A 25,832-nucleotide genomic window follows, 5' to 3' on the forward strand; every position below is an offset into this window, starting at 1 on the left:
AGCCCCCTCCTCAGTGCAGGACAGTCGAACAGTAGGAATGTGCAGTTGTCCTTAAGTGAATAGAAACCTACTGGTTTCTCAGCAACAGTCTTTAGAGTAATTGATGATATGTCAATTTTATTCACTTAAAGTTTTTTTTACAATGGAGCAGATCCTGAAGCCAGAAAAGCTGGTGATCGACCCTCAATCACCAGAGACATCCACCAACTTTGAGCCCTGGCTGCGCTGTTTTAAAACTTTCCTGCAGGCCTCCTCCATCACTGTGTGATCAGAGACCAATAAGCTACAAGTGCTGCACTCCCGGTTGGCACGCGGGTGTATTCCATGATCAGGGATGCTACATCATACCAGGAAGCTATTGACATACTCAAAGGAGAGTACTTGCATAAGGTCAATGCCATCTACCCCAGACACCTTCTAGAGAACAACACCAAATATCTTTGGGCCCTGTGAGCACTCAGCAGGGCTTGTGAATGCAAGGCCGTGTCTGCCACGTAGTACACAGAGGACTTGATCCAGAGCACCTACATTGTGGGGATCAGATCGAACTACATCCGACAGAGACTCTTGGAACAAGGGGAACTCAGTCTGTGGAGAGCAGTCGAGCAGGCAGGTATGCTGCACCTGGAGACCTACTCGACCGACAATGTGGCTGCCTCATGGTTACCCCAGGCCATCTTCTTGGGCGCCATCTTTGGGACCCAACAGCACAGCGTGCAGACTGTTGAGGCCGCCATCTTGGGTGCCATCTTTGGGCTCCAGCAGGCTGCATGTGGGCCCTGGGGGCCACCATCTTGGACACTACTGTCTTCCACAGCAGTGATGTGCAGTGACCTGACACTGGCCTCCATCACACTCGACCTGGACAGCTCACATCAACTCGCCAGGTTGATGATGGATTTTCAGGTAAACGGCCACGTACCAGTTGCTTATTCGATAGCAGGAGCACAGAGAGCTTTATACACCCAGATACAGTGCGGCGCCTTTCCCTTACAGTAGAGCCAGTGAACCAGAAAGTCTCTTTAGCATCCAAGTTGCACATGACAGACATCTGAGGCTTTTGTGTAGTGACTTTAGCCCTCACTGTGTATAACTGTCAAAACTAGTGTGTTGGGCTGCAGCGTCTAAGGGACCGAGTCAGGAACTTGAGCTGCAGCTCGATGACCTCACTCTAGTTAGGGAGAATGAGGCTATCGTAGACAAGAGCTATAGGCAGATGGTTGCACAGGGGCCACGGAAGGAGGGTCAGTGGATTACTGTTAGGAGAAGGAAAGGGAGGGGGAAGGTTCATGTGCAAGCACCTGAGTCTGAAATCCTCAGAAATCAGTACTCCACCTTGAGTACTGAGGAGGGGGATAGTCAGATTATGGTGGGCAGAGGTGTGGTGTCAAATTCTGTGGCCCAGAAAGGTAGGGATAAAAAGTAAAGGGCAATAGTCATCGTGGATTCAATGGTTAGAAGGAGAGACAGAGGTTTTTGTGGATGCAATAAGGAAAACTGGATGGTGGTTTGTCTCCCTGGTGCCAGGGTCCGGGATATGACTATGCACGTTCAGAACATCCTAAAAGGGGAGGGTAAGGAGCCTGAAGTCATGACACATGTTGGTAACAATGATGTTGGAAGGAAGGAAGAAGTGGTCTTGCAGAATGAGTATAGGGAGTTGGGTAGGGAGCTTAAAAGGAGGACCACTAAGGGTGTAATCTCTGGATTGCTTCCTGTGCCACGTAACAGTGAAGGCAGAAATAGAATCAGGTGGAGGTTAAACATGTGGCTAAAGGGGTGGAGTAAGAGACAGGGTTTCAAGTTCTTGGACCACTGGGACCTTTTCTGGGGAGATGGGACCTATACCGTAATGATGGGTTACATCTTAATCCCAGATGGATCAGTCTCCTGGCAGGTGCATTTGCTAGGGCTGCCGGGGGCAGGGGGAGGGGGTTTAAACTAGTATGGTTGGGGACAGGGTTTCAAGTGAGGCAGGACAGCAGGGAAAGGGTTTGTAGGCTAAGGAAAGAGGAATGTTTAAATAATTTGAGGGAAGAACAGCAGGAAGTAATAAAAAGATGTTGTAGTGACAATTGTGAGAATGGTAGAGAAGAGGATAGGCAGAAGGTAGAATGTAGGAAATCCCTGAGATGTATTTATTTTAATGCGAGAAGCATAGTAAGGAAGTTGGATGAGCTAAAGGTGTGGATTGACACGTGGCATTATGATGTTGTGGCCATTAGTGAGAGGTGGTTGAAGGAGGGTTGTGATTGGCAGTCAAATATTCCAGGATTTCACTGCTTTAGATGTGACAGAGTTGGTGGAGTAAGAGGGGGAGGTATGGCATTACTTGACTGGGAGGATATTACAGTGATGCTGAGGCAAGATAGACTGGAGGGCTCATCGAGGGAGACAGTGTGGTTAGAACTGAAAAATAAGAAAGGTGAGGTCACTATTATAGGGGTATATTATAGGCAAATGTGCAAGGAAATAGGTGAGATGTGCAGTAGAAATAGGGTGGTGTTGGTTGGGGATTTCAATTTTCCAAACATAGATTGGGAAACGCAGTCAGTAAGAAGGCAGGATGGCATTGTGTTCAGGATTGCTTTTTGCAGCAATATGTTGAGACGCCCACTAGAGGGGGAGCAGCATTAGATCTGTTGTTTGGGAATGAAATGGGGCAGGAGACAAAGGTGAGAGTTGGAAAGAACTTCAGATCCAGTGATCACAGGTCCATTAGCTTTAGCTTAATGATGGAAAGGGATAGGTCATGTCTGAGGTTGAAGGTCTTCAAGTGGGGGAAGGTCAGTTTTGGAGAAATGAGAAGGGATTTGCAGAGTTGTGTGGGCTGATCTTTTTGCCGGAAAGGATGTAGAGGAAATTTGGAGGGCATTTAGGGGTGAGATTTTGAGAGTACAGGATTTTTATGTTCCAATCAGGCCAAAATGGAAGACCAAAGGTTCGAGGTAGCCGTGGTTTTCTGGTAAAATTAAGAAGTTGGTTCGTGATAAGAGGGAGGCCTATACTAAATATAAAAAAATAGAGGATTGAGGCATTGTATGATCGTTACTTAGATTGCAGGAAGAACCTTAAGAGGGAAATTAGAAAGGCAAAAAGAAGGAATGAGAAGTCCATAGCTAATAAGGTGAAGGTGAATCCTAAGGGTTTTTACAGATATGTGAACAGTAAAAGGAGGGTTAAGGATAGAATAGGTCCACTGAATGGTGGGACCAGTGAACTATGTAAGGAACCGTATGAGATGGGAGAAATATTGAACAATTTTTTCTCGTCTGTACTCACGAGGGAAAGGGACATTGGGCTATACAAGATAAGAGAGGCAAAGGGCTTAGTTATGGAAAGAATTTTGGAATTTCTAGGGTCAATAAAGGTGGATAAGTCTCCTGGTCCTGATGGGAATTTTCCCAGGATTTTAAGGGAGGTCAGGGAGCAAATAGCAGGGCCACTGACAGTGATTTTTCAAAGATACATGAGGAGGGTGTGGTACCACAGGATTGGAGGGTTGCAAATGTAGTTCCATTATTTACAAAAGGCATTAGGTGTAGGCCAAGTAATTATCAGCCAGTAAGTTTGACTTTGGTGGTGGGAAAGTTTATGGAGGGTATTCTTCGAGATAGAATATACGCATATCTGGATAGGCAGGGATTGATTAGGGGCACCCAGCATGGGTTTGTAAAGGGAAAGTTGTGTTTGACGAACCTTGTTGAGTTTTTTGAGGAGATGACAAAAGAAGTGGATGAAGGTAGGGCAGTTAATGTGATCTATTTGTATTTTAGTAAGGCTTTTGATAAGGTTCTGCATGGAAGGTTAATAAGGAAGGTTCAGTCACTAGTGAGATTGTGACATGGGTTCAGAGGTGGCTGGAAGATAGACAACAGAGTCACTGTGGACAACTGTCTGTCAGGTTGGAAACCTGTGATGGGCGGTGTGCCTCAGGGATAGGTGCTGGGTCCCTTGTTGTTTATCATTTATATTAATGATTTAGAGGAGGGCGTGGTTAACTGGGTAAGCAAATATGCGGATGATACGAAAATAGTGGGAGTGGTGGATAGTGAGGAAGCTTTTCTTGGATTACAGAAGGATTTGGTTTGTTTGGAAGAGTGGGCTGAAAGATGGCTGATGGAATTCAATGTAGACGTGTGAGGTGCTGCATTTTGGTAAAAACAACCAGAATAGGACATATGCAGGTCAGGGGAGGGCATTGAAGAACACAGAGGAACAGAAGGGCCTGGAGGGAGGTTATGGTACAGAGTTCACTGAAGGTGGATTCCCATGTAGACAGGGTGGTTAAGAAGGCATATGGTAAATTGGCCTTCATAAATCATAGTATAGGAGCTGGGAAGTGATGCTACAACTGTTTAAGGGATTGGTGAGGCCTGGTTTGGAGTACTGTGCTCAGTTCTGGTCTCCAAATTATAGAAAGGACATAGATAAAGTGGAGGGGGTGCAGAGAAGGTTTACAAGGATGTTGCCTGGCTTCAAGTATCTGGATTACAGGGAGAGATTAAGGAGACTGGGACTTTATTCATTGGAATGTAGATGACTGAGAGGGGACTTGATAAGGTATTTAAAATTATGAAAGGAATAGATAGACTAGACATAAACAGACTCTTTCCCCTGAGGGCAGGGGAGGTTGGAACAAGAGGCCATGAGTTACGGGTAAGGGGATATAACTTTAGGAGAGCTATTAGAGGATGCTTTTTCACTCAGCGAGTGGTGGCAGAATGGAATGATCTTCCAAAAGAGATAGTTGCGTCAGGGTCCCTTCTGTCATTTAAGAGAAGGTTGGATGTGTACATGGAGGTGAGGGGGTTGGAGGGTTATGGGCGGCAAGTGGGTGGGTTGTGCTAGTGGAGTTGTTCAAGTGAACCGGCGCGGACTCGAAGGGCCGACATGGCTTTTTTCCGCGTCATAAACGGTTATATGGTTAAATCAGCATTAATATCTGGCAAATTCCTTCCACTGACTGACTTTGTTAACAAAGGTTTTTTTTTTGCTTGTGTAGTTCCCACACACTGCACAGTAGAAAAACAAATATCCAACAGTGTCCAAAACACTCAACAATTCAAGCAACATCTATGGACCATTGAACAGAGCTCTCGTTTCAGGATCCAGGACCTTCATCGAGACTGGATGCACACTTCTCATTATTCTTCATCCATTATTTTGGTTTATTGGTTATGTCACATCCTGCTAGTTTTCCAGTTTGAGCCAAAACTTTAAAAAAAATCTTGGATCTGTAAGTAACTTCATGATACTCAAAGTCCATTATTACAATGAATGAAATACATTTTGATGAGTACAAACCTATGTAACTAATTGTAAAAACGAGTGTGCACAAGCAATTACATAATAATTACAAGATCATTTTGTTTTGGAGATAGATATATTTGCAAACAAAAGTTAAAGGTTCCATTATTGTCACGTAATACTACATTTAGAATGTAACATACATAAAATTCTTCAACTTTGTCCACCGTAAGGAAGACAGAGAGTCACCACTTTGTTCAGTGCCCCTCACAGAAATGAGGCCCTAGTGAGGAATGAACTTGCAACCCTTGGTTTGCAAGAGCATTGCTCGACCAATGAGCTATGGAGCCACTCACTAAGTTATGGAGTCACTCACTGAGTTATGCAGTCATGACATACCCTAATGTATTACATATTATATTTGGTGATTTTAATCAGGCCTACTTGAAGAAAATATTCTGTCCCAGAGGCTCCAGCACACTCGATCACTGCCAGACTATGATAAAAAAAATGCCGAATGCTCTTCTTCAAGACCACATTTTGGCAAGTCAATCATTTGGCTGTACTCCTGCTACCTGCATTCAGACAGAGCCAAAAGTGTGAGGCTCCAGATATCAGGTCAATCAGGACCTAGTTGTGGGAGGCTGAGGAATGATGAAAGGATTGCCTTGAGTAAGTGGATTGGGCTGCATTCAAGAACTCAGAAGGTTGTTTACAGAAATGTGAGGCTATAGTGTTTTGGAAGGGCTGTACTCACTGCATTTCTTTTCTCTTAACATAATGTGACTGAATAGAAGTCTTTAAAATGGTACAAGGTTTTGATAGCGTGGAAGCAGGGACCATGTTTAGACCTGTGGGGAAGAGGCTATCTGGAGACCTTCAATATAAAATAGTCAATAAGAAATCCAAAAGGGAACTTGAAAGGAAGTTCTTTACCCAAAGAATGGTAGGAATATGGAACTTGTTACTTGGGGGAGTGTTTGGGGCAGATATAGAGATATATTTAAGAGGTTGGCCAAGCACCCCGAGGAGAAGAGAACAGAGAAATATGTTGATAAATTTAGAGGAGTCAAGATGAGGGGAGCTTCTATTATTCAGGTTGGATTAAATGGGCTATTTCTATGCTATACACTGTGCAAAAAATCTACATCAACTGGTTTCCTGTTATGTATGTGATAAAGACATAGATGTAAGTTAATGATATTAATATAAATGTGCAAGGCATCAGAACATGTAAAATAAAATGACCATGAAAAACATTCTCTGACATTACATGGATCCATGCCACATATTACAAAACTGCATTGCCCAATGTATTAACAAAGCTCCTGTTATTCCAAATACATTATTATCCACTTAAAGTGATTAAGAACGCCCTTATTATTCAACATTACAAAATAAAAGTAAAATAACATATTTTTTGGTTTGAAGATTATTGTGTCCTGTTCTTTAAATCGAAGACATTTAGAAGAAGAATTTTGTTACGTAAGAGGGCTCAAATGGAAACAAAGTAGCCCTGAAGGATTTGTTTAATCTGAAGCCTTTTCAAATTCTTTACGTGTAGTAGCCAAAATTTCTGTTGCTGACTTGGAAACCTGGTTCCACTGAAAAAGAAAAATTAAATCATAACCATCTCACCAAATTCAAAACATGCTCATCTTATTTAAAACGATCCACCCAGCAATCCCACCAAACTCCATCTGCCCCACCTATAATTAGCAATAAAATTGGATTTCAAAACTTAAATTGATGTAAATCTAAATATAAACAGGTAAGTAAGAATGCTGAATAAAATTAAAAGCCCAATGACTCACTTTACCCTTTGCTTACTATTCAGAGTCTGAGAATGTAGTCTCCTATTCACGACCAGGCGGGTGATTGGAGAGACAATTCCTTTGCGAAGTGAGACTCTTACTATGGACATGATGTGGAGGCCTGCAACTGAGCATTATGGCAGATGCGATAGATCTGTCACTCAGTAAGTCTCCGTCTTAGGGCATGCTCAGTCGGTATGAAAGTTTCTCCCTTTATCATGTTGCTGCTGGTTCCAGTTGAAAAGATTTAATCCAATGTCTGAAGAGTCAATGAATCAACTTATGTTTTCTTTCAATTTTATTTTCCCCTGTGACTCGACGCTTTGCTAGAACCTCCTTGTTTGCGCCTTATCAGTATTCCTAGGCAGCAACTGTCAGTGAACCGTTCGACCTGTGGAGCCAATTAGCAAACCCTTGGAAATTATTTGTCCTGCTTGGCATTCACAATGGCTAAATATAGATGAAGTCTCTGTAATACTACGTATCTGCAGAACCAACAGTCACTAAGTTCCAGGCAGTCTGGGGACTGCAGTTGTGCTTCTTTAATTTTCAGCATCTCAAGTGTTTTAACATTTAAAATTTAAATTTAGACATAAGGCATGGTAACAGGCCATTTTGGCCCACGAGTCCATGCCGCCCAATTTACACCCCATTAACCTATACCCCCGGTACGTTTCAAATGATGGAAGAAAAACCGGAGCCCCCGGGGAAAACCCACACATACGTGGGGGAAGGACGTACACACTCCTTACAGACAGCATGGGATTTGAACCCGGTCCCGATCGTTGGTGCTATAAAGTCATTGTGCTAACCATGCCTTTTTTTGGCAAGAGCACGCAATCTCTTCTGGAGTGAACTCTTCCTCCTATAGAGCAAAGCTTCCTCTCCTCTGATAGCCAAGTTAGTCAGGGTAATGCAGTAGCTGGGGACAGCACAGTAGTCAATGTGCTTCCTTATAATTTCAGGGACCCAGGTTCAATCCTGATCTTGAGTGCAGACTGAGTCAGACTTGATTTACCTTATAACCACACGAGTTTCACCCGGGGGTCTGGTTTATCTCACATGGCAAAGGCATTAGCTGGCTACTCTAAATTATTGCTTAGTGTAAGTGGCAAAATTTTTTTTTTCCTTCACAAAAATAGACTTTGTTCACAATAAATTAGTTACATCGGAACATAGAAGATAGGAGCAGGAGTAGGTCATTCAGCCCTTCGAGCCTGCTCCGCCATTCAATGAGATCATGGCTGATCTTAAAGTTCAGTACCCCGTTCCCGCCTTCTCTCCGTAACCCTCAATTCCCTTACACTGCAGAAATATATCTAATTCCCTCTTAAATATATTCAATGAACCTGCCTCTACTGCTCTCTGTGGCAATGAATTCCACAGATTCACCACCCACTGGGTAAAGAAATTCCTCTTCATCTGGGTTCTAAATGGTTTGCCTATTAATAAGAAAATAGTGTCAATCATATCTATACATTCCTTTCAATGTACATTGTTCCATTTTTTCTCCAAACTCTAGTCCTCTGTGCCCCCCCCAACAACTCAATCCTTGACTTGAAAGACCATAGTCATTACGAACTGGAAAAAAAATGTCTCCTCCTCACTGATCATCAACAAAGGCGCACCCCAAGGATCCATGCTTAGCCCACTACTCTAGTCATTATACACCCATGACTGTGTGGCCAGGTACAATTCCAATGCCATCTATGAGTTTTCTGATGGCACCAGAGTTGTGGCAGAACACCAACAGAACTGAGGTAGCGTACAGAAGGAAGATAGATCAGCTCGTGGAATGGTGTAACGACAACAGCCTTGCGCTCAACATTACCCAAGGAGATGATTTGATTGTGGACTTCAGAAGGAAGTCAGGAGAACATGACCCAGTCTTCATCGAGGGATCCGTAGTGGAGAGAGTCAAGAACTTCAAATTCCTAAGTGTCAGCATCTCTGAGGATCTGTCCTTGAGTTTCCATGTTGATGCAATCACAAAGAAGGTTCGCCAGTGACTATACTTTATGAAGTGTCTAAGGAGATTTGGTATGTCACCAAGGACTCTCGTAAACTTCTATAGGTGTACCGTGAAGAGCATTCCTGAGAGGCGCCAACTCTCAGGACAAGAATAAAATCCAGAGGGTTGTTAACTCAGCCAGCAACACCACAGGCACCAGACTTCACTCCATCGAGGACACCTACATGAGGCGGTGTCTTACAAAAGCAGTCACTATCCTCAAAGACCCCCACCATCCAGGCTGTGTCCTCTTCACTCTGCCACCATCAGGGAAAAGGTACAGGAGCCTAAAAACCGAGCTCTCAGCAACACAAGGACAATTGCTTCCCTGCTACCATCAGATGTATTTTTATTTTATATAGTTATTTGTAATATGGCTATAATATGAATGTTTGCACTATGTATGATGCTGTCATAAAACACCAAATTTCATGACTTGTTCATGGCAATAAATTCTGATTCCAATACATTATTACCACCACTCTGGCAACTTATCGCTTCTCTCCTCCCACCCCTGTTGTTTGAGGGATTTCCCTTTGGTGTCAGCCCCTCAGAGCCCAGTAATGGGAGGACTCGAGACAGTGGTCTTACCCCACAATGCCCCCACATTGGCTGTAACAAGCCTGTATGTGTCCGTTAGCATGCATTGCCACACTGACATCTTCTTGTCCTGAAAGACCAATAAGTTTGGGTCAGACCCAAGGGCATTTTTCACCAAATTAAGGGTCTTCCAGCGATTCTGGATGTCTGATTCTGTGAGTGTCCACAGGAACAGCTTGTGGATCAGAGAGCCCTCTGTCAGGCTGCTGCTAGGGATAGACCAGGACAAGGATTCTTGGGATGGCATGGTTAGCGCAACTCTGTTACAGTGCCAGTGATTAGGACCAAGGTTCGAATCCTGTGCTGTCTGTAAGGAGTTGGTATATTCTCCCAGGTCTTCGTGGGTTTCCTCCCACTGTTCGAAAAGTACCAGGGGTTGTAGGCTAATTGGAAGTAATTGGGCAGCATGGGCTCTTGGGCCGAAATGGTTTGTTACTGTGCTGTATGTCTAAATTTACATTATCCTTTTCCACACACTCTTTGAGAATCTGCATTCAGCAAAGAGTTGGGTGACTATTTCCATTCCACTGCAGTTATCTCTGGGAAAACATGCATTGTGGTAGATGTTTCAACTGTACAGGAATGATCTGACAAATGGTGTTCTTCAGTGCTGAATTATAGAGATTTGGATCTAAATGATAAGCTTTCATGCAATTACACAAGAAAATCAGCCAATACTGGGGTCCAATGCAGTACACAAAATTTAGTTCCGATGAAAGCTGCATTTTAACATTGCTAAATTAAATTTCAAGAATTTTCTGACAGAGGCTTTGCTTCTAAACTTTCTTAGTCCATTCTTACCTCAACAGAGCCTCAAATACCAACTCCCTCAGTGGTGCCAGTTCCAAGCTGATTGGCATGGCCATGAGCATGCGCCAACATAAAATAAGCCCCACATATGGAAACAATGAAAAAGACCTGCTGCCAGCAGACATCCAACAACCAAACCAGTTAATCTATCTGAATTAATGCCTTTGATGTGCCAAATACTCAAAGACATTCAAAATTGATTAAACCATGAAAACAATTAAAATATTTAAACACAATTAAGTAATAGAAAAAGTAAGGAACCTGAATGTGATATTTTCTTCTGCATAAATAGTCTTTTCCATTCAAATTAATGTTTCAAACTAAATTAGGACAGATGTGCCCCAAGGCAAGTGAGCAGATTTCCTGGTATAAAAGTTTCTGGGAACTCCAGGAAGTCAGTGCAAATGCTATTGTTGAATCTGCATCAAGAATGCATATTAAATGCATATGCAGTCTACTATTAAATTGGTCATGTTTATGCATTTTTTTTGCTAATATACAAATCAATTCATGAAGTCTCTGAGGTGGATGCAAAGAGTCCACGATCTTGGAAATAAACTTTGAGAAAGTAGGTCGCTAGTTGAAAAAAAACCTATTTTGTTAACCGTCTGTTTTCTCTTGAAAGCAGTGAACTGGCTTTCCAGAAAACCTACAAAATCCACAGTAATGTAGCAATCTTAGCTCAACTAAGCCTGGATTAATCCCCGAAAACCTTTGGAAATCTTAATAATTAAATTGTTGCTGACATGAACATTCATCAGCACTTGTAAATACTGATACGCCCAGAGCTTTTTCCCCTCAAAGCATTTTGTAAATTACTCAGATGGAACAACATTACTTCATAACCAAGGACTGGCTAACATGTCATTTTAAAGCAAATAGGATCAAGATAGTACAGTCAAACAAGGTGTGGTTAGTTGAGTACAGAAAGTTATCTAGAGTCGCAAGATTTACATTTTTTTAAAATATGGAATGAAATTTAAGTGTAGCCTGTAAATTGTACCAAGGCAACTGTGAGACTGACTTAGATGCAACTCCGTTTGAGTTAAGTCCTTGCCTACTCCAGCCCAAGTTGTTTGGAGACCACATTAGCAGAATTTTCAGCCTTCTGCCAAAAGAGAAGGTGGTAATGTGGAGCTGAACTTGTTCACCAGAGTTCATCACAAAGCAAGGCTCATTAATTGAGCAATGGGATGGAGAATTCAAATGTAAAGTGAAGAGTCGACGTGGATAGTTCACAGGAAATACGCAGCACTGGATCATCAACTAACTCATGACTGACATGGTGTGAAGCTCCTTGTTTAGAAAGGGTATGAAAGATTGTTATGTAGCTGTTGTTTTGTGGTATTATAATGAATCAACTCAAGTAAAACTAACTGATCACAAAATTAAAAAAAAACAGTTGTAATTACTATTCATGGAACCATAGAACATGGCAACACAGAAACAGAGCCTTCAACCCATTTAGTCCATGCCAATTTATTTTTCAACCTAGTTCCATCGACCTACCCTCAGATCATTGTTCTCCATACCCCTCCAATCCATGCATCTATTCAAATTACTCCGATATTAAATCAAACCCACATCCACCACTTCTGCTGGCACCCCATTTCACACTCTTACCACCTCATGTGTCCCTTAAACATTTCACCTTTCACCCATGTTCTCTTGTTTTTGTTTCACCCAACCTCAGTGGGAAAAGCCTGCTTGCATCTATACGCCTCATAACTTTGGGCACTTCTATCATATCTCTCCTCATTCTTTGATTTTTCAGAGGAGAGATTTTTCCTCTAGTCATAGACAGTGGGAATGGCAGCCAAGGCAGGGGAATGCTCCTCTTGCAGTATGCGGGTCATCAGGGAAGCCAGCAGTATTGCTGAAGACTTAATCTGCGAGAAGTGCATCCAGCTGCAGCTCCTGACAACACGAGTTAAGGAATTAGAGCTGGAATTGGATGAACTCCGCGCCATTAGGGAGGCAGAGGGGATAATATACAAGAGTTAAATGGACACTATCACTCCTTGGAGGCAGGAGGAGGATAGATGGGTGATAGACAGGAGAGGAAAAGGGAATAGGCAGGCAGTGCACGGCAATTCCCTCAATAAAAAGTATGCCATTTTGGATAATGTTGGGGTGGGATAATGTTGGAAGGGGGGGAACCTACCAGGGACAAGCTATGGCAATCAGGTCTCTAGCACAGAGTTTGGACTGGTCGCTAAGAAGGGAAGGGAGGAGAAGAGGCAAGCTATAGTGATAGGGGATACCATAGTTAGGGGGTCAGGTAAGAGGTTCTGTGGAAGGGAATGAGATTCCTGGATGGTATGTTGCCTCCCTGGGTGGTATGTTGCCTCCTTGGTCCCAGGGTCTGAGTTATCTCAGATCAAGTTCATGGCAATCTCAGAAGGGAGGAAGAGCAGCCAGATGTTGTGGGGCATGTAGGGACCAATGACCTGGCTAGGAAGGGTGATGAGATCCTGCAAAGAGAGTTCAAGGAGTTGGGTGCAAATTTGACGAGGCTGGTGATCCCAGGATTGCTACCCGTGCCACGTGCTAGTTAGGTTAGAAATAGGAGGATAATGCATCTTAACATGTGGCTAAAGAGATAGTGCAGGAGGGTGGGCTTCAGGTTTCTGGATCATTGGGCTCTCTTCCAGGGGAGGTGGGACCACTTCCGACAGGACAGTTTGCATTTAAACTGGAGGGGGACTAATATTTTTGCAGGAAGATTTGCTGGTGCTGCTCCAATGGGTTTAAATAAATTAGATTTGCAGGGGGATGGAAGCCAGAGCAGATAGAGGAGTGGAGGAGGGAAAAAATTATGTGAATATTGCATATAACATTAGAAGTCAAGGGATTGTAAGTGGTGGAAATATTCTTAGGTGCATCTATTTCGATGCAAGCGTTGTAGGAAAGGAAGCACAGACCGAGGATCGACACATGGAATTTTGACATTGTGGCCATTAGTGAAGCTTGGTTGCAGGTGGGGCAGGACTGGCAGCTCTATGTTCCGGATTCCGTTGCTTCAGGTGCAATAGGGGGAGGAGTAGCATTGTTTATCAAGGAAAATATCACAGCTGAGTTCAAGCAGAACCGACCAGAGGGCTCATCTACTGAGGCTAAATGGGTGGAATGGAGGAACAAGAAAGGTATGACCACACTCATGGGGTTGTATTTTAGACCAACATTAGTCAGTGAGAATTGGAGGAGCAAATCACAGACAGCTGCAGGAAGCACAAGGTTGTAATAGTAGGAGATTTTAACTTTCTACACATTGACCGTACTGTAAAAGAGCTGGATAGTTTGGAGTTTGTCAAATGAGTTCAGAAAAGTTTTCTAAATCAATAAATAGAGGTAATAACTAGAGAGAGTGCAATACTGGATCTCCTATTAGGGTACAAGACAGGACAGGCGACAGAACTAAGTGTTGGGAACATTTTGGGTCCAGTCACCATAATGCCATTAGTCTTAAGTAATTATGAAGAAGGAAAGGTCTGGTCCGCGAGCTGAGATTCTAAAGAGAAAGGCCAATTTGGAGGAAATGAGAAAGGATCAAGAATGCATGGATTGGGGCAAGTTGTTTTTGGGTAAGGATGTGTGAGGTAAGTGGAGGACCTTCAAAAGTTGAACTTTTGAGAGTACAGAGTTTGTATGTTTCTGTCAGGATTAAAGGCAAAGTTAACAGCCATAGGGAACCTTGGTTTTTGGGGGATATTGGGGATCTGGTTTGGAAGAAGAGAGGTGTATAACAGGTATAGGCAAATGGAGCAAATGAGGTACTTGAGGAGTATAAAAAAATGCAAGAAAAAAACTCAAGAAAGAACCAAGGAACGTTAAAAGAAGATATGAGGTTGTTTTGGCAGACAACGTGGAGGAAATTCTTAAGGGTTTCTACAGGTACAGTTCAAGTAGTCCCTGACTTAAGACCATCCGCATATATGACTGAATTTAAAATATAAGAAAAATAAAATTTATCTGGTTTCTATTATATTTAACAAACTATTACAGGGATACAGGGCATGTAAGAGCAAAAATGTGCTACTTACCTTGTTAGTAGATGTTTCAGGGTCCTAGGGCTGGGCGCATATTGGCCTTCCTAAATCAGAATTGAGTATAGGAGTTGGGATGTTATGGTAAAATTGTATAAAGTATTGGTGAAGCCAAATTTGGATTATTGTGTGCAGTTTTGGTCATCTAACTAGAGGAAAAATATCATAAGATTGAAAGAGTGCAGAAATTTACTAGGATGTTGCCTGGACTTCAGGAACTGAGTTACAGGGTAAGGTTAAACAGGTTAAGGACTTTATTCCCTGGAGCGTAGAAGAATGAGAGGAGATTTGTTAGAGGTATTTAAAATTATGAGGGTTTTAGACAGAGTAAATATAGGCAAAGGAGGAAAAACCCAACACCCAACCCCAACCAACCAATTTTCCCCTGCAACCGCTGCAACCGTGTCTGCCTGTCCCGCATTGGATTTGTCAGCCACCAACGAGCCTGCAGCTGACGTGGACATTTTACCCCCTCCATAAATCTTCGTCCGCGAAGCCAAGCCAAAGAAAAAAAATATAGGCATGCTTTTTCCACTGAGGGTAGGTGACATATAAACCAGAGGACATGGGTTAGGGTGAAAGGGGAAAAGTTTAGGGGAAACGTGAGGGGGAACTTCTTCACACAGAGTGTGGCAGGAATGTGGAACAAGCTTCCAGCTGAAGTGGTGAATGCAGGCTAAATTTGAACATTTAAGAAGAATTTGGACAGGTACATGGATGGGAGAGGTATGGATGGCTATGGACAGGGTGCTGGTCAGTGGGACTATGCAAAAAAAAATGCTTTGGCACAGACTAGAAGGGACAAAGGGGCTGGTCTCTGTGCTTTACTATTCTATGGTTCTGAGAAATAAAGTCCTAACTTATTCACAGTTTCCCTGTAACTCAGCTCCTCATGTCCTGTCAACATTGTAACATTTTTGTTCACTCTTTTCAATTTTATTGATACCCTTTCTGTTGGTATGTGACTAATATTCCAAATTTGGCTTCACCAATGTCTTAAACAACTTCAAAATAACATCTCAACTCCTCTAATTAATACTTTGATTCATGAAGGTCAATGTGCCAAAAGCTCTCTTTACGGCTCTATCGACCTATGACACTACTTTCAGGGGATTATGTGCCAGATCCCTCTGTTCTACCACATTCTACAGTGCCTTAGCATTTACCATGCATGTCCTAACCTGGTTTGCCCTCCCAAAATATACACCTCAAAATTGTCCATATTAAATTCCATCTGCCATTTTGCACCCATTTTTCCGGCTGGCCCAGATCCCATCTTGAAAACCTTGCTTGCTATTCACTGCACCCCCAGTCTTACTCTGCAAATTTGCTGATGCACATTATCATCCAGATCATTCATATAGATGACAAACAACAATGGTCTCAGCACCGACTCCTGAGGTGCACCACTAGTCGCAGGCCTCCAGTCAGAGAGGCAATCATCTACTCTCTGATTTCTCCCACAAAGCCCATGCCTAAACCAATTTACTACCTAATCCTGAATACCAAGTAACTGAACTTTCTTGACCAATCTCCCATGCGGGATCTTGTCAAAGGCCTACTAGTGACCATAAACTCTTCAGTTAGACTCTTGTAGTTCAATCCCCTGCCCATTATAAACATTGATGGGTCCTTCAATTCTTGGAACTACACAAGGAGGGAAGCACTTATCAAGGAATTTGAGATGTCCACGTTCAAATCAGTTTATTTTGGCTGTCCTCAACTTCCACTACTAATGTAGGGAAATGCAGGGAGTTCCAAAGAAACCTGAAAATGGAAATGGAATCATCTGGAACCAGCCTGCCATACTTTACCAAAAGTAATTAAAGAGTCAAGAAGAATCTCAATATTTTTAAAATCCCAAATATGTTTCTTTAGAAAGTACTGCGATCAGATAGACTTTTGGAAATATTAGTACTCCTCTTGTGTGCTCTCAGTTAATTAACGGCTTTTCCAGCATTGAAGACAAGCTTCAAGTCAAGTCTATTGTCATCTGATTGAACAAGTACAACCCAACGAAACAGCGTTCTCTGGATCTCGGTGCAAAAACATGCAGACGTCCAACCAGACATAACAGATATAGACAAATAATACATCTGCAGGACAAGTATTATAATTTTAATCAAAGACTGAAAGTCCTGCTCCTGGAAATTCCCCCAACTTCTGCACTGCTCATATACTCATAACCTTATACCACTCTTCAGATCTCTTTCTCTTCGAGCATTAGGTACACCAGCTCATTCTACCTCTGCATGCTGAGCAGCCTGGATGTGCCAATCATTACTAGCCATCTCTTCCAAGTACAAACGTGACCCAGCATGAGGCCAGTGCTGTGCTTGTTGCCTGTTTGGGGTAGGGATGTAGTTAGCCTTCTGCAATGGATGGGATCGAATGGGCAAACGATTGCTAATACTACAACCCTTAGATACAAGGGGGTCATAAATCCATCAGTATGGTATTAGCTCCCTCTCATTAGACCTAGTCATTGAGAAGTGCCTTCAGTCAGCAGAGGTCAGGGAATATAAATGCACTGTTTTATTTTTTTTTTCTGGAAGGCTGTGGATGATCTAATCAGGACAAAAATGGGGAAGAGGTTTCCTCCTGTGGGGGAGATGTCAAAAAGGACCCATCGTGGTCACTGATAAATCCAGGTGAGAGATCCGGAGAGACCTCTTCCTCCAGGGACTAGAGCATGGAACTCACTCCCACAGGGAGGGTCCAAATGGGATAATGGGATGGGTGTAAGGGGAAGCAGGATAAACAGAAGAGGGAGGAGGAGATGATAATGAGGTGAGATGGAGTGGAGGCTGCATGGAGAAAAATGTGGGCCTACTTTCTGAGCTGTTGACTCGACTCCTTTCTTTAGTTATCATTGTGCTCTCCCCATCATTCTCTCCTTAGGTGTTGACTGCCTGAGCTGACCTTTCCCTTATCTGTGTGGACATTCAACCATCTGTCCCCTGACTCCCAAGGCCTGCACCGGCTCACTTCCCAGCAAGAATAATGATTGGGGTCAATGTCTGACTCCTGGCCGAGGAGTCTGGCTGGGGAGAGCAGCCGCTACACTAATTAGAATTGATGGTGGCCACCATTTGGCTCTGCCTATTAGTGAAGGGTGGATTCCTTCAAGTCAGAAGGTCATTAGTTTGACTGTAACACAGACTAGTTTGAACACATAAATCCTGACCTCTGGCATGGTCTGTATGGAGTTGTAGTGGTGCTACGGCGGCACTACAACTCCCAGAAGGCATCGATCCGGCTATGTGACACCAGTACATGATGACGTCAGTGCATGTTGGGCGCATGATTCGTGCTTTTAAAAGGTTGCGCAGATTATGAAGAATAAATCCATTTAATTCACTCAAAAAACACCTTGTGTGGTTATTTCATCGTGTCCACTGTGATTCCAATGGCCACAGAGTTCCACTCTCTCCCTGTGACCAGGTGTAAACCCCCCCCACCGTATGCTCTAGTTTCCTTCTGCATCCTAAAGGCAGGTTGATAGATTAATTGGTCACTGTAGATTGCCCTTGGTGCAAGGGAAATTGAATCTGGAGGTTGCTGATGGGAATGTGGGTTAGCAATGAAATGGGGTTAGTAATAAAATGAGTGTAAATGGATGCTTGATGGAGAGTGGTGTTTTTCTGTAGTGTGCTACTCAGTAATTCAATCTTGCCCTTACCTGGAGGTCCATCAGGGAGTGCAGGGTTTACATTGCTGTAGTCCATCAAATGCGGAGTATTAAAGTCACTAACTGGGCCTCCGAAAGAATGCAATGGTATTGTACCAATCACTATTGGTAAATTGACGGTCAAATTCATTGCTCCTGGAATACTTACACCCACCTAAGGAACAACAAGCACAGCATTAAGGATTTAAAGATCACACTGGCAACACCTTTGTTTCAAGTTTGTTGTCTTCCTTTATTCCTGCTCTGCCATTGCAGTAAAGTTGGTGCAGTCAAACTTTTGATGTTGTCCTATCACAGACACAAAGCTTTACTGAAGAAAAGATAAGCAATTTTGTTTGGTTATTCTATTGTTTATATCAATATGAGAAAAATAATTTAAAATGCCTGAAAAACAGCTTTAAGATTTAATGTATTGATACTATACTGTATTGATACTGTCTTTTATAACTTATACATATCATGGTTAATAATGTGCTCTGAAGATGCAGCCAAGTTTGGTCATTGCTTACATAGCTTCACCTGTATATGGCAAAATTAAAAAAAAATATCAGGCAACAGCTGAAGAAAACCTTAACAAAAATTCCCTGTAGACCCAACAGAACTCTATGCTCGGCCACCAAGGTAAGAATCAGTTTTGGGACGGAGACATCTTCATCCCTGCATGCTCAGTTCATGCTGATTTTAATCAAGAAGATATGCTGCTCCAGTCAGTTGCATTTAATTATCTATGCTGAGCTCACAATTTGGACATTTGTACAGCGTGGTCACAGGCCCCATTAGCCTACAAGCCTGTGCCGCTCAATTATACCCATTTGACCTATGTTTGAATGGTGGGGGGTGGGGGGTGAACAGGAACGTCCAGAGGAAACCCACACAGACACAGGGAGAATGTACAAACTCCTTGCAGTCAGCGTGGATTTCGAACCCCAGTCCTGATCGCTGGCGCCGTAACAAGCATTGCCCTAATTGCTACGTCAACTGTGCCACCATATTTTTTTTAACTTTGCTGCTATAAAATCAGATTGCACAACCAAATAATTAGGTTTCATGCGGAGTTCTTATACAAAGTAGATTAAATTATTTTGTAATACATTAAAATATATAATTGTCATTTACAGAAATAAACACAGGCAATTGTAGTACATTTGGATTCTGAGGCTGACTATCCCATTGAAAAATATCAGGGTTGACCTTCTGACCCAATACCATGTTCCTGCACTCTCCCCACACTTCTCAATGCCTTTGTGTCAAGAAATCTATGTCCTTTTTAAATATGTTCACGGACATGGTTTCCAACACCTGTGGCAGAGAATTCAACAATTTCACCACTCTTACCAGTCCCTCAGTTTACCTCAGGTAACAATGTGACATTTTGTTTGAGACAGGGTAGCATCATCCCCACATCTAGTCTGTACATTTCAATGAGATCCCTTCCTCATTCTTCTAAGCACAGATACTTGGCCAATCCAATCCCTCCTGAGACAATAGAAGCACCTTCTTAGCAATCAGTCTAATGAACCTCTGCTGCCATTCTCCATGGTACGTATATCCATTCTTAGAGAATGACAGAAGATGCACACGGTCCTCTGAATGTGACCTACTTCAATTAGAGTTGGGATATCCTGTCAGTGCTGTATGTGCAGTGTTGCACATTCTCCCTGTGACCTTGAAAGTTCCCTCAAGTGATCCCATTCTCTCCTGCGTCCCAAAGTGTGAATTCAGATTTTTTACGATTTATTGTCGGAGTACATACCTGACATAACATACAACCATGAAATTCTTTTTCCTGCGGGTGAGGCAGAATCTTATTGGTAGTGCAAAAGAAGAACTGTACACAACATACCCATGTAAACGAATAAACTGTAAACAGACAACAAATGTAAACAAACTCTGTGCAAAACAGAGAATAAAAAAAATCAATGTGTCCTTAAATGAGTCTCTAGTTGAGTTTGTCGTTGAGGAGTCTGATGGTGGAGGGGTAGCAGCTGTTCCTGAACCTGGTGGTGAAAGTTTTGTGGCACCTGAACCTCTTTCCTGAAGGCAGCAGCAAGAACAGAGCACGTCCAGGGTGGTGTGGATCTTTGATGATTGCCGTCGTTTTCTGATGGCAGTGTTCCCTGTAGATGTTCGCAATGGTGGTGAGCGTTTTCTGGCACTCATACCTCTTTCCTGATGGTAGCAGCAAGAACAGAGCAGGAGCTGGAAGGTGTGGATCCTTGATGATTGCTGCTGTTCTCTGACGGCAGCATTCCCTGAAGATGTTCTCAATAATGAGGAGGGTTTTGCATATGATATCCTGGGCTGTGTCCACTACTTTTTGCAGGACTTTACCCTCAGGGGTATTGGTGTTCCCACACCAGACAATGATGCGCACTTTCCACCACACATCTGTGGAAATTTGCCAGGGTTTCTGGTGTCATACCAAACCTCTGAAAACACCTGAGGAAGTCGAGGCGCTGACGTGGTTTCATCATGATGCCATTAATGTTTTGGCTCAGGAAAGATCTTCCGAGATCGTGACTCCTATTTGCTCACCCTCTCCACCTCTGATCCCCCAATGATCACCGGATCGTACACCTCTGGCTTTCCTTTCCTGAAGTCAACAATCAGCTCCTTAGTTTTGGTGACTTTGAGTGCAAGGTTGTTGTTGGTGCACCATTCAGCAACATTTTCAGTCTCCCACCTGTATGCTGCCTCATCCCCTTTCATAATTCAACCCAAAACCGTGGTATCATCTGCAAATTTGAAGATGGTGTTATTGTCATACTGAGCCACACAGTCGTAGGTGCAAAGTGAGTAGAGCAGGGGGTTAAGAATGCAGCCCTGTGATGCTCCGGTATGGATGGAGATTGTGGAGAAGTTCTTACCAATCACCACTGATAGTGGTCTTGAGATGAGGAAATCCATGATCCAATTACACAGTAGGGAGCTAACTCTCAAGTCTTGGAGTTTGCTGATCAGTTTTGAGGGGATGATGGTGCTAAATGCTGGACTGTAGATGATAAAGAGCATCCTGATGAATGCACCTTTACAGTCCAGGAATTCCAAGGCTTTGACATCTGCTGTCAACCTGTGCTACAATAGGTGAACTGGAATGTATCCTCAGAAAGGAGCCGACACCCTTTCAAAACACTTCATCACTGTTGATGTAAATGCTACTAGTCATATTGGTTGGCTAATTAGATATTTCCCTTAATGTGTAGATAAGTAAACTCACTTGAGCCCTGTCTCCTATGTTCCCTTTAAATTCACAAGGGCCCTATCTTCTGCACTCCCTTTAAAATCACCAGGATCTCAGTTCCTGTAACCTGTAACCTCACTTTTAACTCACCTGTGCCCTTGTTCCCACAGTCATTCTAAACATACTGGAGCTTAATTCTCATGCTCTCTTCAAATTTACTGGGGTCCAATTTCCCACATTCCTATATACTCACTGGGCCCATTTCCTGGACTCACCAGGATGCTGGATCCCTCACTCCCTTGAAATCCACTGGGATCCTGATTCCTGTGCACCCTTGAAACCCACTGGTTCACTGGAAAATATATTACATTCATATGTAATATCTTAAAAAACACACACACAAATGAAAAGTGCATTGGAAGCGTTACCTGGAATAACATCAAATAGTCCAGAAAACCTGCCAGTCTAGCACCAATGAAGTCTTGAGCATACCGGATTAATACAATTTTAGTAGAGATGGATCTGGGGTACGATAGAAATGTGGATAGAAGTAAACGGGATTAATATAATGTTAGTGAAAGTTGGTACTTGATGGTTATTGTGAATTTGGTGCACTGACAGATCAGTTTCAGGCCTGTATAACTTTAACTTTACTCTTCTACTTAATACCTTATGGAATGGAGGCCAATGTAATATTTTCTTTCTTGACTGCATGCTGCACCGTCATGCTTATATTCATGTTCTCCAAAAAGCTTTTGAACCAAAATGCTTTGGCTGGAGGGTGGAAGCCTTCAAGGCACCCGATGAGGGAAAATGGGAGGCAAATAAAACAATGGGTTGCAAGCAGCATGCTCCGTCTTTGGACATTTGCTGTTGCCATACACTTTGTGTCATTGTCCGTGTTTTCCATTGCCCCATCTCAAAACTACAATTCAAAAAATTACCTTAAGTGAGTAACCCATCTGGATAATGGTGCAGTTCATCAATGTTGGAGGCACTTGTGGAATTTTCAATACCATTACATTTCGGCTCTCTTTTTGTCCAGCTAATATAGAGTCTCCCTTCACTTCAGCTATTGACTCCGAACATGTTTTTGACTTGCTTTTTGCATGGTATACAGTTGTTTTATAAATAGCTGCCTTTGGCACTACTGTGCGGGAAGAGTGGTTCTCAATTTCAGCAACAATTTGAATCGATTCACCTGTGAAAGAGCAAAATCCATAATCTTGTATCTTCCTCCTGTACTTCATAGCAAACTAGTTGTACTAACACAAGTCAGCAAGCACAATTTTGTGATCTTCCAAAATTCTCTAAATTCTGGAAAACTGTCAACAGATTAGCAAACTGCAGATGGCAACTCTCTATTTAATAAAGGAGGGAGATAGAAAGAACACGATAGTAGGTCTCATCTCTGTTGTTGGGAAGTGCAGGAAAGCATGAAGAAGCAGGGCAATTGGAACTTCAAAATGAAATCAAGCAGAGGGAACATCATCTTATCAGTGGAACACGTGTTTGCCAAATGTACTCGAGTTCTCAGAGGATGTATTGAGCAGAATGGATAAAGAGGTACCAGAAGTGCATGCATGTGGTTTTCCAAAGGGCATTTGACAAGTTACCAAGTAACAGCTTACTGCAGAAAGTAATAACTTATGACTTGATGGATCAGCACAGATTGGCTAATTTACAGAAAAGGCTGGGATAAATGTGTAATTTTCTGGTAAGCAAAGTGTAACTTCTGGTATTCCAAAGAGGTTAGCTCCTGGGGTTTAACCATTTAGAACCTATATCCATGACTTCAGCTGCAGGAACTGAGAAATTCCCATGAATATACTTTATTTTTTACTGCCACTACCTCTTGCCAGTTTCAATAGATCACAGATATTAATCACTCTGCGGACAGACAGTAGCTTCAAGCAGAAGAGATAAACATGGCACGAAAGTCTGCAAATGCTGGGGTTGAGTGTGAGACACAAATGTGCTTGAGAAACTCAGCAAGCCACACAGCATCCCCAAGAAGTAAAGGCTAACCAACTTTTCAAGCCTAGAATGAAGAAGTTCTCCTCCTCTTGAAGGGCCCAGGCCTGAAATGTTGGTTAGCATTTACTCTCCCTCAATGCTGCATAACATACTGAGTTTCTCCAGCACGTTCATGTATTGAGATAGACGTGGCCCATCTTCATCCATAGTGCTCTGGCGGCCTGCAATCATCACTTCCTGTGCCAGTCTCAAGAATTCATCAAACCGTTTGAATCAAACAAAACAGGAGAGAAGACAATCTTGGCCTGACTCCAGATTTGATCAGGAAAATTTCCATTTTGCCACTCATTAATTTGGATTGTTGCCAGCTTAGAGCCATTACATCAAATTATGGGATTCCTCCAATAAACTAATTTCTGCGGAGCCTGTACATTACACTTGATTTTTCCAATTACCTCCTCCTGGTACAAGCTGACTAAACAAACGTCCACCCTTTGGTGCCACACATACCCAACTGAAGCCATAAGTAAAAGAAAGCTTCAGACTGTAGGTCCGCTCTGGGCAAATCAACAGCCTCAGGTAGTGACTCAGTGGCTGATGACCTCCAACAAAATCTCGCAATCCATATTTAACAGTGATAGGCTATCCAATTTCTGATCGCTTTTCTCTATTCCTTCTACTTGAAGGTTTAATGATGGCCTTCCTCATGGATTCACACATGCTGCCAGCTAAGCATAGAGCTGTAGTCTCACAACATCGTTTAAGCTGATCCAGTGCCATTCAACCCACCAGATCTCAACTGGTAAGTTCTCATCCTTGAACTTTTTTTTAAGGGATGGGTAGACTCAGTCACCACATCCACATTCTGTCATCATGCAGGTAAAGAACAGGGTGTTTGGGGAGTTTCTGCTGTCTGTTACATTCAAATTTTACATGGAAAAGTTTGCAGATTTTTAATATATCCAGCTGTGAGGACATAGCTGAACTATCGATTACAGATTCAATATTGTGCTCAATTCCTCTGGAGGAATGTGGCATTAGCAAAGGTGCAGAGGGGATGTTGCCTGGATTAGAGAATGTGTCGAGTTTAACAGAGCTAGAGATTTTCTCCTTGAAGCAAAGAAGGAGGAGAGGGGACATAATGGAGGTCTACAAGGTTAATGGAGGCATAAATAGGGTGGACAGACACCACCTTTTTCCCTGGGGGCATAGTAGGAAATACCAAAGAACATCTGTTTAATGTGAGGGGAGAAAGGTTCAGGGTAATTTTTGGGTGGTGATATTTGAGGTAATTTTTTTTATATATACACAGAGAGTAGTAGGTGCCTTAGGTGCATTGCCAGGAGTGGTGGTGGAGGCTGGTACAATAGGAACGTTTAAAAGGCTTAGGCACATGGATATAAGAAAAGGGTTATAAATGTGAGATAAGGAAGGTTTACACTGCAACTCTCTCTGCAGTTGGATCCTTGACTTGCTCATTGGAAGAAAACAGTCATTGTGGATCGATGACAATACCTTTTCCTCAATGACAATCAACACTGGCTCACGGCAAGAATGTGCGCTAAGCCCACTGCTCTACTCTCTCTACACCCATGACAATGTGGCACAGCACAATTCAAATGCCATCTACAAATTTGCCGATGACACCACAGCTGGCAGCAGAACCACAGATGGCAATGAGGAAGTGTATAGGAGTGAGCTAGATCAGCTAACTGACGGATGTCACAACAACAACATAGCACTCAGTGTTAGCAAAGCTAAAGAACTGACTGGAGACTTCAGGAGGGGGAAACCAGCAGAACGCAAACCAGTGCTCATCAAGGAGGGAACAGCAATGAAGATGGTAAAGAACTTCAAAATCCTAGGTTGCAACAACTCTGAAGATCTATCTTGAGGCCATTATGTCAATGGAATCATAAAGAAGGTTCATCAGTGGCTAGACTTCTTGAAGAGTTTGATATTTGGTATGCCACCACAGACTCCTGCAAATATCTACAGGTGTACCGTGGTGATCATTCTGACTGGCTACTGGTATGGAGGTACCAATGCACAAGACAGGAAAAGGCTATAGAGGGTTGTAAACTCGGCTAACGCCATCATGGACATTAGTCTTTCCTCCATTAAGAATATCTTTAAGAGGTGGTGTCTCACAAAAGCAGCATCCATTATCAAGGACCCTCACCACCCAGGCCATGCCTTTTTCTCACTAATACCATCAGGAAGGAGGTACAGGAGCCTGAAGCCACATCTCCAACGTTACAGTAACAGCTTCTTCCTCCCTGCCATCAGATTTCTGAATGGACAATGAACCTATAGACGCTACCTCACCTTACTGCACTAATTATTTATTCTTAAATATTGTATTTATGGGACTGTAACTTCTAGCAATTTTGCACCTTTACTGCACAATACTGCTGTCAAAAAATAACAAATTTCATGACACGTTCATGAC

The 25,832-nt window shown here is 42.7% G+C and overlaps 1 protein-coding gene across 4 annotated transcripts in view; it reads right to left on the bottom strand.

The window, feature by feature from the left end:
- Positions 1–5,367: 5,367 nt before the first annotated feature.
- The window catches only part of LOC138739242 (arrestin domain-containing protein 3-like), a 46,878-nt gene continuing 26,413 nt past the window's right edge, over positions 5,368–25,832 (bottom strand). For 2 of the 4 annotated variants that reach the window (XM_069890899.1, XM_069890908.1), the window contains exons 5-7: positions 22,348–22,604; positions 18,214–18,376; positions 5,368–6,854 (exon numbers count right to left, since the gene is read on the bottom strand). In XM_069890899.1, the coding sequence (XP_069747000.1) occupies positions 6,805–6,854; positions 18,214–18,376; positions 22,348–22,604 (470 nt within the window). In that variant the 3' untranslated portion in view covers positions 5,368–6,804. Of the gene's footprint in view, positions 6,855–18,213; positions 18,377–21,895; positions 21,926–22,347; positions 22,605–25,832 lie in introns of those variants that run through there. The other 2 variants (XM_069890915.1, XM_069890926.1) reach the window with 2 other exon arrangements.

Source organism: Narcine bancroftii, chromosome 1, assembly GCF_036971445.1.
Source record: "Narcine bancroftii isolate sNarBan1 chromosome 1, sNarBan1.hap1, whole genome shotgun sequence".
NCBI lineage: Eukaryota > Metazoa > Chordata > Chondrichthyes > Torpediniformes > Narcinidae > Narcine > Narcine bancroftii.